This window comes from Protopterus annectens, chromosome 2.part1 (assembly GCF_019279795.1).
Source record: "Protopterus annectens isolate FY-2018-M chromosome 2.part1, PAN1.0, whole genome shotgun sequence".
In the NCBI taxonomy this organism is placed as follows: Eukaryota; Metazoa; Chordata; order Ceratodontiformes; family Protopteridae; genus Protopterus; species Protopterus annectens.
Genome location: NC_056729.1, coordinates 1,568,764,598 through 1,568,784,242, shown reverse-complemented (window position 1 = coordinate 1,568,784,242; position 19,645 = coordinate 1,568,764,598). Strand labels below are relative to the sequence as shown.

Genomic DNA, 19,645 nt, shown 5'->3' with positions numbered 1-19,645 from the left:
TGGTAGATTCTGTTGGGGCAGTCTGGGCTGCCCACCATGGGTTCCCTTAGACCCATGAGCAGCACTGAATGTCCCTTTCCTGTGCAGTGATGCCCTGCTTCCTAGGTATAGGTCTCCCTTCTTCCCCAACTCATCTACAATAAGGTATTGTCTATCAGCTAAACATATCCTCATGTCCTCAGGCAAAGTGCTAAGAGCTTGTTCCATCCCAAAAGGTCTGCCAGCCCTTCAAAAGTGGTGACCTGACATCCACTCACCCTCCTATGAAAACAAGTGCTTAGTTCAGAAACATATTCACACACACTTTCATCTGCCTTGCGTCTATGCTCACAAAACTTTTTCCTATAGGCTTCAGGTGTTAGCTTAAAAGAATTCTAGAAAACAATTCTTTACAACATTATAATTTAGAAAGTCATGATCAGACAGTTTGGATAGAGCATTTACAGCTTTACCATGGAGTAAAGGGGTCAGGAACCGTACCCAAAGCCTTTGGTCAACATCATACTGTTTACATACCCTCTCAAACATATGAATGAAACTATCAAAATTATCCCCCTCTGTAAACTGTGGAAGAACCTTTTGTGCTTCTAGGGTCCAGTTACCCCTTCCCCATTACCTCCATGACTCTGGCAACAAGTCAGCATCTCCTTTTCTTGTTTCCTCTGCCTCTCCTTCTCCTCAGCTTCTATTTCCAAACGCCTGGTCTCCAACTCAAGTCTCTTTAGCTCCAGATGGATTCTTAAGTCCTCTGTAGAAAGGTTGAGCTGTCCATTCTCTGAGTGTTGTATATCTCCACGGCCAGTCTGATTGTCCTCCTGATTGCTATTCTCTGATGCAGCTGTGACCAAAGCTGCAATCATGTCTGTTTTAGTCAGGTTTCCATGCACCAGTCCTTTAGCCTGGCACATCTCAGCCAACCTTCTCCTTGTCAGCTTGCCATACTCCTCTGCTGACATGATTGCCTGCTCCCCCTGACTAACTAAGCTAACAAAAGAAATAAAACAATTGTGATCTGAACTCTGAGTCTTCACTGCATGGCTGATTTAGAGTACAAAAACACCTTCAGTGATCACTGTACACAAGCTACAGGAATTCACTATACACACCATGACAAGCCAATTAATATATGATGTGGCTAACTCACCACTATCAACCAATTAATATTTGATGCGGATATCCCACCACTGCCAAACAATTAATATGTGATGCCCGAGAACTGGCCCAATAATCGAGGAGCCTTAACCCTCACCACTAGCACCAGTGAGGGGTGTGCACATTAGGAAGATAACCAGTACACACACAGTAAAGTACAATTTCCCTTAAGAGCACACAGAGATCACAGTCAGTCTGGGGCTGATTTCTCTCTTTCTCTCCAGATCCCCAATAAGACTCCCCACTGGCACAACTATAGGGTTCAGATCTCAGCTGAGTGGTCAAGCCAAAATCTTCAGCACCCTCTCTGTCCAACCAGTGCTTTGTGTACCTGCCCAAGTAGCTGACACACATACACTTTAAGATTTGATTTATATACAAACACACAGACACTCCTGGGGAAGGCTGGCACAGGTTCTCCAGCTATGCCCCTTCTGCCCAGACTATACGGTAGTACCAACTGCCATCTACCACCATTATCAGCTACTATAAATGCCCTTACCAAAGGGTGTTCAATTCTACTGTGCAATGCTATTATTATTCGACTGGTAAGTGCGACTAAGACTTGAAGGCCGTTTAGGAGTGGCCTATCATTGAATACATGCAAGTATGCTAAGAGGTTAAATATCTCTACACAAAACAGCCACAGTTAACAGGTTTAAAAGTATTTAATAATAAATAATAAAAACACAAGACAATATTCATTAACTTAACACAGTGACAATAGAGAGTTCAGAAATCACCGGAAATAGTTTAAAACAACATTGTAGGACAGTCTGACATAAATATAGAAAACAGCCAGACTAATCTTGCTATATTCCTATCTATCTCTAAGAGAAATACTTAGATATAAATCTTACTTACAGAGCAAGGCACAGTGCTGGTGAGTTGTTAACAGGTTTGAAGACAAATACAAAATGCACTTCTCTTTCTCTTGAGATAGTTCTTAAATTTATAATACACATTACTGCTGAGTCATTTCAGATTACATAATTCTTGTCACCTCTGCTGAAGTTTCCCAGGCTCACAAAAATTTAACATTTTTTTTTAGTCTTCAGCTGCCAGGAAGTCACAGCAATGATATGAAACCTAGTAATTATGTCGGTCTTAAGACAATAGAAAGAAACTCCTAGCTCAGACATCCTGTCTCTTAGCTTGAGATCACATACAGTCGTAAAATTCTTTTTTTCTATTATCAGCTTATTTTCTTAGAGTTTGCAAGTTAACTCTGTATGTCCCAGTTTTCTACCATGAAAATATATATTACATAGGCATAGAGTTTATACACATTTCTGCTTTCTTCCAGCAGGGTCACTGTGGTTACAATTTTAAAGCTCAGCACATAACACAGTTTTCTTACATTTGTAAAACAAGCCTGTGGATCATACTAACATTTACAATGACATAGAATTATTTACAAAATTCTATCTAGCTAGGCTGTTATCCTTCACATGTACTACCTGCTGTAGATACAATATCTTGTAATGTATCGACTTTTCTTGCCAACTGTTATCTCACCTCTGCAATTTAAATCAGTTTTACATATATCATATTTACTCGCTTTGGTATACCATAGCTGTCTCCTTTTCACATTCTTTTGTCAACATTTACTTTTTTTATGTAGATGTGTCCCTATGTGGACACAATTACTTATATAAGTTATCATTAATGTTTAATTAGTAATATTTGTACATTCATCTACTTATATATAAATGCACTTTACTCACGAATCTCCCCACGTCTTATGTACTGAAGTTAACATTGCTTGTATTGTTTTATCCAAGTGTGCTCACTTACTGTTGTTGAGTGTATTTGCAACCTGCTTATATTGCACGCTCAACCTTCACTGCACCTCACCATGGCCACTAGTAGGTGAACTGACTATGAACAGGTGCTGCTTAACATGTAGGCATAGTTAGTGGTTTGCATATTACATGAGTTTGTCACAAAATGTGTAGACTAAGTGTGATTTGTTCATGCATGTTAATGAATCCCTGGGTGCAGCTGTAGATCTGCATTCAATCCTCCAAGTAAAGCACTGTGGCCAGGTATCCTTTGATAAAAAGTAGCAGCTAGATGATGATAATGTGTATTTCCAAGTATAAACAGAATTCATGGTCTACACAACTTAGAAAATGTACTCACCACAATTCTGAAGGGGAAATAGGACATTATAAATCTTTATCGTTCAAAAATGCATGCAGGAGCTGCAACTATAGAATAATGAAATTCAAAAGCTCTTCAGAGAGAAATATTGGATAGTTAATCAAAGTAGAGGTTTAGCTAGGGTGGGGCAAAGATGGCAGCTCTCCTAGGAGCAAAGTGTTACAGACAACACTCAGCAGATCCTGATCATGGTCAGTTGCTGACCAAGGACCAGAATCCATCACATTACACACAAGTCCCAGTATGACTCAGTCATAGTACTTGTGGGTGTAACTGACCTGAAACGTACCTCCCTAGACTATATGAAGAGAGATAAAATAGAGCTCTCGGAATATGTGTCCCAGGCTGGTATGAACCTAGCATTCAGCAGCACTTTATCTTTTCCAAGGGTGATGCCACAATATTAACAGAAGATGACTAACTTTAGTAATTGGCTTAGTTTCTGATGGCATTCAAAGGGGATGCAACATTTGTCAGCATGGAAGAAGATGGTCAACAGAACATGCTGCTTTGCCAGGGATGCCCAATACTTCTTCCCTCTACGCCTTGAATATTAGCTAAAACATTATCCTCCACATAGTGCCTTTTTACTTCTAATATAGCAAATAAAAACCAAGGAAATCTAAAGATGTTACTGCTCAAATCTAGGAGTCTAAACAAAAAACTTCACTCCCTACAAGCTCTCCTCACTCTGGATAATGCTGATGTCTCACAGTCACTGAGACATGGTTTAAAGTCATGGAGGGCACACCGGCAGTGCAAGACTATAATGCCTTAACACATTTACACTAACTACTACACAGCCAGGGACTAAGGGTGGAATTATTTTGATTTGCATAAAAAATAAGTACACCTCAATGCCGGTCAAACAGTGCAATACACATGAGCTTCCCTACATTCAAATCCACATTGGCAAAATTCCTTACCACTTCCTTGCAAGCTATAGGTCCCTGTTTATGACCTAGAAAACCCATAACATATATTTAAAGTTATTGGAAACACTCACTATCCAACCCAACACCATATTCATGGGCAACTTTAATTGTTCCACTATTAATTGGGAATCATATATGACACCAAATTACAGGCACAGAGATTCCTGGATTTTGTAAACACAAACTCCCTAGACCAGATTGAATATATACCAACCAGGGGAGCAAGGATACTAGATGTGGTCCTCACTAATATGGTAGAGTGCTGCACACCCCCTAGTGTAATATCTTCTCTGGTATGATCAGATCAAAAAATGTTCTCCTTTGAAGTAAAAATAAAACCTGGAACCACAGCTAATTCATGAACTTCTCTAATGATAACCTCCTACTATTAGGTAATAACATGGCAACATTTCATACCCTCATAAAACCTGAAAACACTGCTGCATATGTAGAAATGTTCACAGAAACCCTGTACAAACATATTAATAGCTGCATAGATGCAGATGTACACACCAGGAAGAAGAACAGAACTATTTAAAAAAAAACAAGCTTCTTTGAGAAGGTCACCAAAGCAATGGATGATGGGAAAATGATTCACACCTCCTGCCTTGACTTGGCCAAGGCATTTAACACAATACCTCATTCTGGTATTGTTGACAAGCTCAGAAGGTTAGGAACAGACTCTTATGTCACCTGGTGGATAGCCAAATGGCTCACAGATAGGACCCAGGAAGTTAGAATTAGGGAGTCCACCTTTACAAAAAGGCTAGTCACAAGTAGATTCCCTCAGAGATCAGTCCTTGGACCACTCCTTTTTGGCATTTACTTCTCTGAAGTCAAGGCTGATGTCAGTGGTCTCTGGCTGACTAAGTTTGCAGATGATTGCAAATTAGGAGCTGTCACTGACTCCCACACTGACACAAATGTTCTCCAGGAAGGGTTGGCACAGACAAACAACTGATGTCAGTGCCATGGACTAAAACTAAATGCCAAGAAATGCATAAGAGTATCCTTCAGGAAGTGATCCACCCCTGGCAATTATTGTATTGACAACACACCCATTAGAGCTGACCCACTAGTCAGGGATGTAGGGACACACATAAACAGCAACCTATCCTTTCACCATCACATGTCTACAGTAGTGAGGAAATCATTCTATGTAAACAAAGGTATGGCATCTATGTCCAAGGAAATCATTGTTCCACTGTATTCGCATTCATCAGACCTATCACTGAGTACAGTACCCCCTTTGGTATGCACCTCACCAGGCATATCCAACAATTGGAATGTCTACAGAGGTTCACTAAAAAAATATAGGGAATAAGTAATGTGTCCTGTGCAGACCCACCTCCAGGCCCTATCCCTGTATTCTGTCTCCTACAGGCTGTTGAGAGGAGATCTATGCCTGGCATACAGGGCATTGTCAGACCAGACTCTGATGGACCTCCTGCATATCCATAAAACAAACAGCACCATAATTACCCATTCTAAAGACTTAAACCTTGCCTGTGATATAAATAGGACCTGCTGCAGAGACAGGCATTTATCCCAGAGACTACCCAGTCTCTGGAACAGACTTCCAATCCATGTGAAACAGAGATCCTCTCTAATGCAATTCAAGTGTAACTTGAAAAACTGGATGGGGAGCATGAAATTCATCTCTGGTTTGGCACATTTATTTCTAATGGACACAGGCAGCCTGCAAATAGTTCATCGGTCAAGCCCCTGCTTGTAAATGTTTCATCTCCCAAGCCCTTACTTACACTTATCAAGGGTACCAGAACTTGTCATTGATTTGGGATGCATTGCTGGCTTAAAAAGGCTCTTATGATTATTACCCATGAACCTAAATCATTCTAATTGCTATGATGACAATTGTGGATGCCAAAATGATTACAGACGCTACTGTCATGCCCAACTGTCCAACAAAAATTCAAGCAGCTGAAGTCTGACATTTTACATTATACTCTGATTTTTAGTGAGAGTGATGTGCTGAATGTCTGTTCTGTACACTGTTACTGGACTTGTGATCCCACCTCCCATTTAGACATGTGCAATACACTTGTATGTGCATTTACAACTGAAACCATTTGCTAAGTGCATTTTGTGTCTGAGAGTTATGATATATTATTCTGAGAAATTTGCTATAGAATTTCTTAAGTTTACAGAGAGATGGCCTTTATTGCTAGGTGCCATCAGTAGTCTTACAGCAATTTGAATCCATTGGTTTTGCCATTTATTTAAAAAACTAGAATAGTCCAGTCTTCAGATTCTGCTGATCTCTGGGCTTTGTCTTAGTTCCTGTGCTATCCATATCCTTATTTGGATAAGAGGAAGCTTCTTTGTTCACCAGTGGGAGTGGGGAGCACTGAGCAACCTATTTGTCCCTAGAGGAGTGGTTCCAGCCCAGCAACTTGTAGTTTATTGGCCATTTTGGGTCAATTCCTGGCTCTTTTCAACCCCCTGCTATAAAGCCCGTTTTTGCGCGCTTTTTCACTTGTAAAAGACTCAGCACAGCTCCTCGTGGTGTCCTGCAGAGTTCTACAAGCAGCAGAGAGTGAAAGAGTGACTTTCCTGGATTTATAAGTATTTTTTCTGGCTTTCGCTTTAATTACAGCATCTCGACTGCATTTCGCCTAAAAACAGCTCTGCATATTTTTTTACTGTACCTGTGTAGATTTTAAACTGTTAGCACTTTAAAAAGTTATTTTTGTTTAATTTAACTGTTAGGCTAACACACTCAAGTGCGCTAGCCGTTTTATAGCATTTACTGTTTGTTACTGTATCTTTTTCTTCTGTCTCTGTAAAGAAAAAGAAAAAAAAACAAAAAAAATATCCTTGTTTTCCCGCTTTTCTGAACTAGAATAGTCCAGTCTTCAGATTTTGCTGATCTCTGGGCTTTGTCTTAGTTCCTGTGCTATCCATATCCTTATTTGGATAAGAGGAAGCTTCTTTGTTCACCAGTGGGAGTGGGGAGCACTGAGCAACCTATTTGTCCCTAGAGGAGTGGTTCCAGCCCAGCAACTTGTAGTTTATTGGCCATTTTGGGTCAATTCCTGGCTCTTTTCAACCCTCTGCTATAAAGCCCGTTTTTGTGTGCTTTTTCACTTGTAAAAGACTCAGCACAGCTCCTCGTGGTGTCCTGCAGAGTTCTACAAGCAGCAGAGAGTGAAAGAGTGACTTTCCTGGATTTTTAAGTATTTTTTCTGGCTTTCGCTTTAATTACAGCATCTCGACTGCATTTCGCCTAAAAACAGCTCTGCATATTTTTTTACTGTACCTGTGTAGATTTTAAACTGTTAGCACTTTAAAAAGTTATTTTTGTTTAATTTAACTGTTAGGCTAACACACTCAAGTGCGCTAGCCGTTTTATAGCATTTACTGTTTGTTACTGTATATTTTTCTTCTGTCTCTGTAAAGAAAAAGAAAAAAAAAAAAAATATCCTTGTTTTCCCGCTTTTCTGAACTAGAATAGTCCAGTCTTCAGATTTTGCTGATCTCTGGGCTTTGTCTTAGTTCCTGTGCTATCCATATCCTTATTTGGATAAGAGGAAGCTTCTTTGTTCACCAGTGGGAGTGGGGAGCACTGAGCAACCTATTTGTCCCTAGAGGAGTGGTTCCAGCCCAGCAACTTGTAGTTTATTGGCCATTTTGGGTCAATTCCTGGCTCTTTTCAACCCTCTGCTATAAAGCCCGTTTTTGTGTGCTTTTTCACTTGTAAAAGACTCAGCACAGCTCCTCGTGGTGTCCTGCAGAGTTCTACAAGCAGCAAAGAGTGAAAGAGTGACTTTCCTGGATTTGTAAGTATTTTTTCTGGCTTTCGCTTTAATTACAGCATCTCAACTGCATTTCGCCTAAAAAACAGCTCTGCATATTTTTTTTACTGTACCTGTGTAGATTTTAAACTGTTAGCACTTTAAAAAGTTATTTTTGTTTAATTTAACTGTTAGGCTAACACACTCAAGTGCGCTAGCCGTTTTATAGCATTTACTGTTTGTTACTGTATCTTTTTCTTCTGTCTCTGTAAAAAAAAGAAAAAAAAAAAATATATCCTTGTTTTCCCGCTTTTCTGAACTAGAATAGTCCAGTCTTCAGATTTTGCTGATCTCTGGGCTTTGTCTTAGTTCCTGTGCTATCCATATCCTTATTTGGATAAGAGGAAGCTTCTTTGTTCACCAGTGGGAGTGGGGAGCACTGAGCAACCTATTTGTCCCTAGAGGATTGGTTCCAGCCCAGCAACTTGTAGTTTATTGGCCATTTTGGGTCAATTCCTGGCTCTTTTCAACCCCCTGCTATAAAGCCCGTTTTTGTGTGCTTTTTCACTTGTAAAAGACTCAGCACAGCTCCTCGTGGTGTTCTGCAGAGTTCTACAAGCAGCAGAGAGTGAAAGAGTGACTTTCCTGGATTTTAAGTATTTTTTCTGGCTTTCGCTTTAATTACAGCATCTCGACTGCATTTCGCCTAAAAAACAGCTCTGCATATTGTTTTTACTGTACCTGTGTAGATTTTAAACTGTTAGCACCTTAAAAAGTTATTTTTGTTTAATTTAACTGTTAGGCTAACACACTCAAGTGCGCTAGCCGTTTTATAGCATTTACTGTTTGCTACTGTATCTTTTTCTTCTGTCTCTGTAAAAAAAAAAGAAAAAAAACAAAAAAAATCCTTGTTTTCCCACTTTTCTGAACTAGAATAGTCCAGTCTTCAGATTTTGCTGATCTCTGGGCTTTGTCTTAGTTCCTGTGCTATCCATATCCTTGTTTGGATGGGAGGAAGCTTCTTTGTTCGCCGGTGGGAGTGGGGAGCGCTGAGCGGCCTGTTTGTCCCTGGAGGAGTGGTTCCAGCCCAGCAACTTGTAGTTTATTGGCCATTTTGGGTCAGTTCCTGGCTCTTTTCAACCCCCTGCTATAAAGCCCGTTTTTACGCGCTTTAGCGCGAAGTTGCTCATAGACCAGCATAGGGCAGTGCCGGTTAATCAAGTTTAAACTATTTCTGGCTCCGTAAAGTCTGCTCTTCAATTGTTCCCTTAGAACTGCTCTACTTGCAATCTAAACAGCCTATACTCTATCTGAAAAGCTCAGCACTTGCTCCTAAAGCATTTTTTATACAGGTAAAGCACTCTTAAACAAAAGAAAGTACTTCATTCACCTAAATTCCCTTGAGTACCCATTTCCCTATAGGTCCTTTCTGACTCAGTTACACAGCAATCTTTTTCACTATTTCTAGCATGTCGAAGGGTCAGTTGCTGGCGTCCTCTCCTGTTCAGCTGGTGAATCTGGGAATCTTGAGGCAATGTTACAATTGCCTCATGTACACAGACAACCCTCTCCTCCTCCCAACAAATACAAATATATGAGAGATGCAACTATATAGCCAAACTGGAGGCTGAGCTCTCTCAATTCAGTACTGGCAAGACCAGTCAGGAGAAGAAGGTAACCACACACACCACAAACCCAGTCTCACATAGAACTATCACAACTGCAAACCAAACACATAAACACACAAAAACATACTCGGAGGCTGATTAAAAATCTACCAAAACAACAGAGGCCTCCAAAGCAGACACCCAAGCAACCACCACCTCAAGACATAGCACATGCAACACATAGTTCACAAAGTCAGTGTGCTAAACAGTCACAGCCCTTAAGGCCAAACAACATGCCAGACACACTTGTAATAGGTGACTCCATAGTCAGACACACTGACGTCCCGCTCACCAGACTGAACAAGGAAAAGGTCACAGTAAGCTGCCTGTCGGGAGCCAGAATCTGCCACATAACACAAGCACTCAGGTCACTCCACAGCAAGTACAAATATGACTCAGTCATTGTACATGCCGGTGTGAATGACCTGAGACGTACCTCCCTGGACTACATGAAAAGAGACATAGAGGAGCTCTCTGATTATGTAGCCCAGGCCAGTATGATCCTGACCCTGAGCAGCATCTTACCCTCACCAAGAATGATGCCACAGTACAAAGACAAAATGATCAGTTTTAACAATTGGCTTAATTACTGGTGTCATTCTAAGGGGATCCAATGTCTGTCTGCTTGGGATGACATGCTTGACAAGCCACGCTGCAAGGGATGGCTTGCACCTGTCACCCTGGGCTTCGGATATTGGCCAAGGCTCTTGCCACCCCATAGTGCCTTTTTAGGCAAGGTTCAAATGACAAAACTACCTCCCTAGAAAACACAAGTGGAAAAAACTAAGGGTAATGCTGCTCAATGCCAGAAGTCTAAACCTCAAGATGCACGCCCTCGAAGCCCTCCTCAGTATGGAGAACATCGATGTCTGTGCAGTGACTGAAACCTGGTTCAAGGCTCCTGAGAGCACCCCAGCACTATCAGGTTTTACCTCATATCATGCTTTCTGGCCCCAAAACTTGGACCGAACCACAAAAGGAGGGGGAGTATCCATATTCATCAAAGATACCCACACCTCCAGGTTAGTGGCAATGCACAAAGCATCGGAGACCATCCAGGTGCAACTAACCATAGGCAAAACTGCCTTACAGTTTGTAGCATGCTACAGACCACCCTCTCAAACTCAGGAACCCCACACAGCCTTCCTGAAGACACTGGAGAGTATGAATGTCTCTCCAAATACCAACATATTGGGAGACTTCAACTACCCAAACATAGACTGGGAACATTACTCAAGCCCCAACACCCTAGCCCAAAGGTTCCTAGAATTCATAAACTCAAATGCGATGGAACAACTAGTCACCATTCCCACAAGAGGAGACAATATACTAGACCTGATCATCACAAACATGGGGACAAAATGCTCCACACGAAGTATATCCCTCTTTGGTAAGATCAGACCATAAATTAATCTCACTGGAAATCCACATCCCGCCCCACCCCTGCACAAAAGACCACAGTGAAGAACTTCTCAAAAGCCAACTTCACACTTCTTAAGACTGAAGTGGTATCCTTCAAGGCCCCTGGGCCAGTGGAAACCACAACCCACACTGCTGAATCCTTTACAAATGCCTTCTACGGGCACCTTCAAGAATGCATGGATCATGCAATCCCAAATAAAACCAAGACCCATTCCCCAAAGGTAGGCTCGGTCTGGTGGACCCTAGCCATAAACAAACTTTACAACAGGAGGAGGAAGCTACTACATGACAGAGCAAAATCCCTAAAAGGGAAGGCATCTCTGATCAGTACTAGCAAAAAACTACGATCACTCATAAAATCATCCAAGGCCAACTTTGAGAGAAAAATCGCAAAAGACACAAAAGACAATCACAAGGCCTTCTTTAGCTATGTTAGAAACCTGGGTGGAAACTCCCAGATATGCTCAGAGTTAGTCCAAAATGACACAAAATACACTGAACCCACTGACATTGCCAACATTCTGGCAGACAGGTTCAGTGCAAATTTCTCCTCCCCCCCCCAAAAGAGAAATAACAATCCCAGCAGAGTGTAGCCTCCCTAACATCTCAGATGCCCAGGTGAGAGCCGCCCTCTCTAAAGCTAAAAACACAGCATCAGTGGGACCGGACGGTGTCCCGGGCTGTGTGCTACATGAACTCCAAGAGGAACTAAACCCACACATAAGGCTGCTGTTTAATCTTAACCTTACTACAGGATACGTACCCAAAGAGTGGCATACGGCAACAGTGGTCCCACTTCACAAAGGCGGTGCTTCTACGGACCCTGGAAATTACCACCCCATAAGCTTGACGAGCCTGGTCTGCAAAGCTATGGAGAGGATCATTATGGAACGCATAAACAAAGACATTGGGGACCTACAGACATTGGATCCTACCCAATTTGGCTTTGTCAAGGGCAGATCCTGCCTTTTGAACTTGGTCGACTTTTTTGAAACAGTCACTAAGGCCATTGATGAGGGTAAGGCAGTTCACACAGCCTACCTTGACCTTGCAAAAGCCTTTGACACAATACCCCACTCGGGCATCATAGACAAACTCACCAGCTTAAATGTAAACCCATATGTCACAAGATGGGTTGCAAACTGGCTCAAGGACAGAATCCACAGGGTCAGAGTTGCTGGAGCTATGTCAGACTCTAAGCCAGTCACAAGCGGTGTCCCACAGGGCTCAGTCCTGGGACCCCTCTTGTTCAGCATTTATTTTTCCGAGGCACAGGCAAACATAGGAGGATTGTGGCTGACAAAGTTCGAAGATGACTGCAAACTGGGCGCCATAATTGATACTCCAGCGGACACAAACATCCTTCAGAGAGGCCTCATAGAAACGGATAATTGGTGCCAGAGCCATGGCCTTAAGCTGAATGCCAAAAAATGTATAGTCATACCCTTTGGGAAAAACAAGGTACCCACAAATTACCTCATAGGTGGTAATCCATTAAGTACGGAAGAGGTAATCAGGGACCTAGTGACCCAGGTTGACAGTAACCTCTCATTTGACACTCACATTGCCAAAGTGGTTAGGAAGACCTTCTATATTGCCCACCTAATCATGAAGGGTTTCACATCTAGATCAAGAGAGGTCATTGTGCCCCTGTACTCTTCTCTTATCAGGCCAATGATTGAGTACAATGCCCCATTTGGGAAGTATCTTACCTGACACCTGCAGCAGTTGGAAAGACCCCAAACCTTCCTTACCAAGAGGATAAACGGTCTTAAACATATGTCATATGCTGCCCGACTGAAAAAACTCCAGCTCTATTCAGTCGCATACCGCCTACTCAGAGGTGATCTGTGCCTGACGTACAAGGCCATGTCCAGTCCTGAATTAATGGACATGCTCCACCTCAGAAAATCCAAATCCATCAGAGCCAAGAGAGCAAGAGACTTAAACCTCAACACAGAAATAAATAGGACGTGCTGGAGGGACAGATTCATAACCCAGAGGCTCCCTACACTCTGGAACAGAATCCCTATCCATGTTAGGCAGAGCCCCTCACTAACTCTATTCAAGAGAAATCTTGACGAGTGGATGGGAGATCGTTGGTTTACCCCGGGGGTCATCTCTGTGTCACTACTAGACAGAGGCACAGTAAACTAAACCCTAAATGGGCATAGTATTCTCATCCTAAGGGGTGGTGAAAGCCACACACACTCTGGCTAGGCTTATAAATGCCCTAGGGCAGATAGCCTAGTACGAACCTATGAACCTATGAACCTATGTTTATTTTGTATTTTTGAAGCTGACATTCATTGTATATCTGAATCATATTACTAACATTTTCTTATAAAATAAAAAACAATAACACTCTTTTACATCTAGCAAAAAATAATATTTTCTGTCATTTGTATCTGTTGTAGAAAAATACACATATATTACATGCTCTGAGAGGTATGCCCATATCTGAGATTCTAGGGTTGGGAGGGTGGCCTAATGGTTAAGGTGTTTGCCTTACAAACACAAGTTGCAAGGTTTGAGTTTCACAAGGGATAATTGGCTAGGCATAAAATGGCTTGCAAGGGCAGTTAGCCTAGTATGAACCTAACCTAACCTATCATCAATTTTCCCAAAAGATGTTACACAATACAATATCAAAAACAAAGCGGAATTATCAAGTGGCCATGTTCTGAAAAGGTCATAGTATTTTAACATAATAGATTGATAGTCTTATGTGAAGTTAGGGTGGAATTTGGACCAGACAGGCCTTGGTAAATTGACAGATTGCAACTTTGAGAAAATAATTGGCTGAAATTAAATGTGTAACTTGTCAGTTCTCTTTAGAGTATACCAAAGAAATGTTATCAAAACATAAAGTATGTGCATCTGTATAAAAGTGAGCTTCTCATTATTTGTACATGACATGATGAAGCATAAAAAATGACTTACATTTTGAATATTCTTGTCATTAAAGTTCAAGCTGCTCCTTTATCTTTTAGGGTAGAAGCCCAGACCACTGAAGGTTTATATTATGCCATCAAGATTCCTTGAAAACTTCATTAATAAATGATGAACCAGTTTTATAGGGGAAAATTAGGGAAAACAAGTCAATATTCTGTGGCCATGCTGGATGAAAATGCTCAACAGTTAAAGGGGTACTTAAAATGCTTAGTTCTCCAGTTCATTTATCAGCTGGGGAACTTTCTGTGCATAACTTGCAAGCCTCCCACTGCATAGGTATTTGTGAGGTGTTCCAATTTCCTTGTGCATGCTAAAATATGTCACAGGATCATAGGTTCATAGGTAGGTACTAGGCTATTGGCCCTAGGACCTATATAAGCCTAGCCAAAAAGATACCTTGGCTTTCGCCACCCAAGAAAATTATTCTCCTGTGACCCTGTCGAGCAGAGCCACAGAGGTGATCCCCGAGGTAAATTTCCTATTTCCCATCCAATCATCAAGATTTTTCTTGAAGAGTGCTAATGAGGAGCTTTGTTTGATATAGATAGGTAATTTGTTCCAGAGTATGGGAAGTCTCTGGGACAGGAATCTATCCCTCCAGCATGTTCTGTTTATTGTGGTGACAAGGTTTAGGTCCCTAGAGCTTGTAGCTTGGAGGAATTGGGATTTCTTTAAGTGGAGCATGCCCAACAGCTCTGGGTTTGACATAGCTTTATATGTTAGGCAGAGATCGCCTCTGAGTAGGCGATAAAGCTGGAGTTTTTTGAGACGGTCTGTGTAGGGCATCTTTTTGAGGCCAGTAATCCTCTTTGTGAGGTATTTCTGCAGCCTTTCCAGTTGTTGTAGATGTCTTGTGAGGTACATATCAAAAGGAGCATTGTACTCTGTAATTGGGCTAATGATCCTCCTCCCAGCAGTCTGTAGTTGTGCTTCTCTGTGTGTGTACATGATGTATGTGTATTTGTGCGTGTTTATGTGTGAACATTCTTTGATAAAATTACTAATTTTACAACCCTTCTAAAATAATTAGGTCTACATCTGATTTTCAGAAACTATCAAGCATTCATAAAGAGAGAAATTGCCACATAAATTGTGCTATTTATTCTAACAGTTATCCTCATATCCTTTGTATCCCCTCATATTTGTAGAAATAGCCACTGTCTTGTTTATAACTGGGTAGTCTAATGGCTTCCCTATTATATTGCCAAAAGTTTAGCATGTTGAAATGCGAAACATTGATAGCTAAACTCCTAAACAGCAAAACCGCGAATGGCCACCTAACCGAATTTTTTCCCATGGAAAAAATTTGCTTGGCTGATGGACACCCACAAAAACCTTTAAACCCTAATTAAGTGGGGGGCTTCACCCCCCCCATTTGGGACTGTGCCCCCCCACACCCCCTAACTAAATATAATAACTCTGAGATTGCTCTATATCGGGGAAAATGGCAAATTCTCCGTAACGGCCAAGCAAATTTTTTTCCCTGAGAAAAAGTTTGCTTAGGTGGCTGTTCATGGTTTTGCCATTTCAGAGCTTAGTTGTTGATGTTTCACATTTTGACAAGCTAAACTTTCGGCAATATAATAGGGAACCATCTAATGCATGCATCCAACAAGGTAGGGGGATCCTCCATGACAACTTGTATAGTAGGAGCTACACGGATTACCCAAACCCAAATTTTGCAAGCTGCAAGATGGCCATTTATCTTTCACCAAACAGAAAGTAATGATTCCATGATAAGAACAAGTTGGGTTAGGACTCTAGATAAGGTTTCCTGGTACTGAGTAATTATCAGAATATTGCTTTTTTGTCACTGTACTAATGTCTCTTTGAAATATTAGTCCTGCCATGGCTTTTGTGGGGATCACAGCACTAGAACTGTTATAACTACTTCTATAAATAACATAAAGTGGAGCAGTAATAATGGCATTCTTTTTTGCAGCTGCATTTTTAATTTTCCAAAACTTGTTTTTTTTCTATAACCCAAGATGTTTACACACAAGTTTGCATTATATTTCATTACAGATAAACTAGGAAGACTAAAAACTCATAATGCAATTTAGGTAGCAATGTTTGTAATTGTATATGTCTGTGGGTTTGTGTGGTGTTCTTTTAATGAAACTCAGAAGTCAACATGGTCCCTAGCATGCTAGGACAGGTCAAACAATGCCAAAGCATGGACTCTGCTCACTGTGTACCTTTTTATTCTGAATTTGTTAATAGCTACGCTATTTTAGCTATATCCAAATTCACAGTGTAAAGTGTACAGTGCGCTATCAGGACTATGGACAGAAAAAGATTTCTCTACAGATTCCATGCTATACGACAATTACAATTGTTGCCCACTACTGTGTAGCTTAAGTATTGCAATATCCAAATACCACACAGAAGCCAGTGTTCAGTGTTGCCTGCTAATCCCTCCCTCTCATTTTCCTGTAATCTTCCAGGTTCCTAGCACTCAGGTCATTCATGTGAACAGTGTAGTCAAAGGCCATGTATTCAATTGAAAGTGTGTGTCCCATTCTCGTTTAGAATAGGTTGAAGAAAGGCAGTAGCTTAATTTATAATTTTAATATGAAATTTCTGTGCAATTATTCTTAATGCAACTCCAGTTGTGAATATATACAATGCATATCACACATATGCTTCTTTTATCATAGTAAATAGTAAAGCAAAAAAAGGTACAAAAATTCCGTTTTCATGTCACTAAATGCCCCATGGGGACCTCTGCTGCCCCAACATTCAGCATCTTCCATCACCTCTGATCTCAGAGAGCAGTGAGCAGAATATTCTTCCACCAGTATCAGTTATCTGTGGTCTTGTTATCACCAAACAGCTGACTGCTTTTGTCACACGTGGAGGCCACCCTCCTGACATCATTGCTGCAGGGCTTCATGTTGGCCTTCTGCTATACTCAAGCATCCAAATTCTGAGAAAGTGACAGTTTTTCTTCCTGGATCCATTTCAGTTGCTGTATAATCAGCTTTCAATTAATCTTAGTGAACTCCTGATATACTGATTGTAGTGGTCATGCCATTGCCCACAGTTGCAAAGTTACTGCTCAGCGCTTCATGTAAAATCTCCTATTTTACTTTTTATGTGCTGTAAATTGCCAGTCTTGCTTTAGAATTTTTTTTTGTTAGTCCTGGTATGATTTTTGTTGACTTAGCCATATCATTTAGGGAATCTGGCAACTTCTGTTTTTAATGGCCCCACTTTTTTAAAATGAGGAAGGACCAACTTGTCACAGTTAGGAAGAATTCTTGAAGCTTTGAGACAGAAGCTCAGATGTCACATTTCCATCATGTTAGACATCATACTACATCATACTAGTGATCTCTCCTGGTAATGCCTACATTAAGGCATTTATGCAGCTGACCATAAAGTAACACAGTTGCTTATGGCCACTCATTTTAATGAACATGGCCAAAAGCTTGTGTTCACCCATTGTGATAGAGATAGGTGCCAGGCAGTTTATCAGACAAGTAGTGTTAGGGTGCATGTCTGTACGTGTATTTGTAGGGTTGCATGTATCAGTGTATATGTGAGTGGGTGTCTGCCTGGGGGTTACAGTAGGGAGGATTGTTATGGGATAGGCAGATAATGAGGTCTTTCCTCATAACAGCTAACTTGTCTCTGATTCACAAAATTCACAAATTGCCTCATTGTGTAAACAGCTCCTTTTTACCACAGCTCTTATATTAGATACTGCATGTCTAAATCCCCAGGATACTTCTTTTAAGGTTGGAATAGGTTTATGTATACAGGCACTATAAGGTGAATATGGACTCTTTCAATAACAATTCGTTAGTACTAAAGGATGGAAGAGTACGAAGCTAAATTTGTTATAAGATATATTTGATACTATTCACATACAGAAATGCTGCAAATGGAGTTTGTTTATGAAAATGACAGTGATTTATGTACTGACATCTGGAAATCTCCTTAAATTAAACAGCTCATCTGGTCATTTGAATGGTTCCAAGTTTGATGATGAGTACCTGAGTCCTAGTTATACCATAATTAGCCTTGTTTTTGTTTTCCATGCCCAGAGTCTACAGGACTGCTTACCCTTCCTTTTCTACCCTTCCAGTCTAATCTGTGTTTTATCTGGTCACTTGAGCATGTAATCCCACTGACCTGTGTCTTTCATTTGACCATTATGCAAAACCCTGTGCTTCATGTATGCTACAAATTTTTCAACAATTTAACTCTTACCTTGCTGCTCTGAGTTGGTCTAAGTCGGTGAGGTAGCTTAACTATTTTCTGTAGACGTTCCATCAATTGCTGGAGAAAGGAAATCAATATATGCAATTAATAATGTGACAAAAAAGATTGGTACATAAGACAATAGCTATGCATTCAGTACCCAGAGCATTTCATTTTATGACTCCAGATTCACAGTATCATAATATTTTTTTTATACCCATTTGGGTTTGCAGCCTTCCATCAGAATTTTCCAGAATATAGAAAACATATAGCATGCAAGCTTCTCTTTACCCATGTGCAGTATTCTAATAGTTAAGCAATAAGGCTCCATACTGTATGCATCATATAAAAATAATGTATGACAAGATGCATGTTATGTAGAAATAACAAGCCGCTTCCCTATTAAATAAGCAAACATTCAATGTTTCGAATGTCGCTTTATCGATAGCTAAATGTCGAATAGTCCAAACCCCAAACAAACGGAACAGCGATTTTTTTCCCTAGGGGAAAAAAAAATCTTTGGTCCACAAAAAAAAAAAGCCCAAATACAAAATAAAGTGGGGGACTTCACCCCCCACACCCCCCTACTTAAATATACCAACTCCAAGATCGCACCACAGTAGAGGAAATGGCAAAGTCCCAAAGACGGCCCAGTGATTTTTTCCCTAGCAAAAAAATTGCTGTTCCATTTGTTCAGGATTTGGCCTTTTCAACATTTAGCTGTCAACAAAGCGACATTTCAAACATTGAAAGTTTGCTTAAATAATAGGGAACCATAACAGACTACCCTAGGACATTGTTGGGACCAACCCAAAGGGCAGAGAGTCTTCCTACTCGTGGAAGCTGCATTGTTTCCTTGTAATGACAACCTTAGAAGGCATTACTATGCTCAGAAAATGGTCCTCTATTTATTTTTGTTCATTCTTTTTTGTTGTGTTAGTTGCTTTTTATCCTCATGCATTCGTTCTGCTTCTTGTATGAAAAAATAGTCCCCATTTTCAGAGCAATAGATTAGTATTTACAGTCTCCACACAATTATTTATTTTATTTACTTATTTGTCTTCGTTGACCAGGATAGTACAACTGTGCAAAGCTCATTTTCAGCAATGGCCCAGGGAGAATTGCGGTCTACATATTATATATATATATATATATATGCAAGTACAATTTACAATAGCATACTATAAATAAATATACAATTTACAGTAGCAAATTTAGTTGTCAGCTTTGTCTATTACAATACTACATGTAGAAGTTTACAGGTAGTTAAGCTTTGTGTCATCAGTAACATGTGTGTATCTCCTAGTCATGATACAGAATTATTTTAAAGTGTTAACTGTTATAGCATAGGGTGATCTAGGTAAGTACCTAGGTAAGTACCGCA

At 40.5% G+C, this 19,645-nt stretch overlaps 1 protein-coding gene across 1 annotated transcript in view; it reads right to left on the bottom strand.

Moving 5' to 3' along the window:
• Nucleotides 1-19,645, bottom strand: part of RNF207 (ring finger protein 207) — a 1,144,530-nt gene that overhangs the window by 411,827 nt on the left and 713,058 nt on the right. The window contains exon 10 of the mRNA XM_044063578.1: nucleotides 18,271-18,339. Coding sequence (XP_043919513.1) covers nucleotides 18,271-18,339 — 69 coding nt within the window. The remainder of the gene's footprint in view (nucleotides 1-18,270; nucleotides 18,340-19,645) is intronic.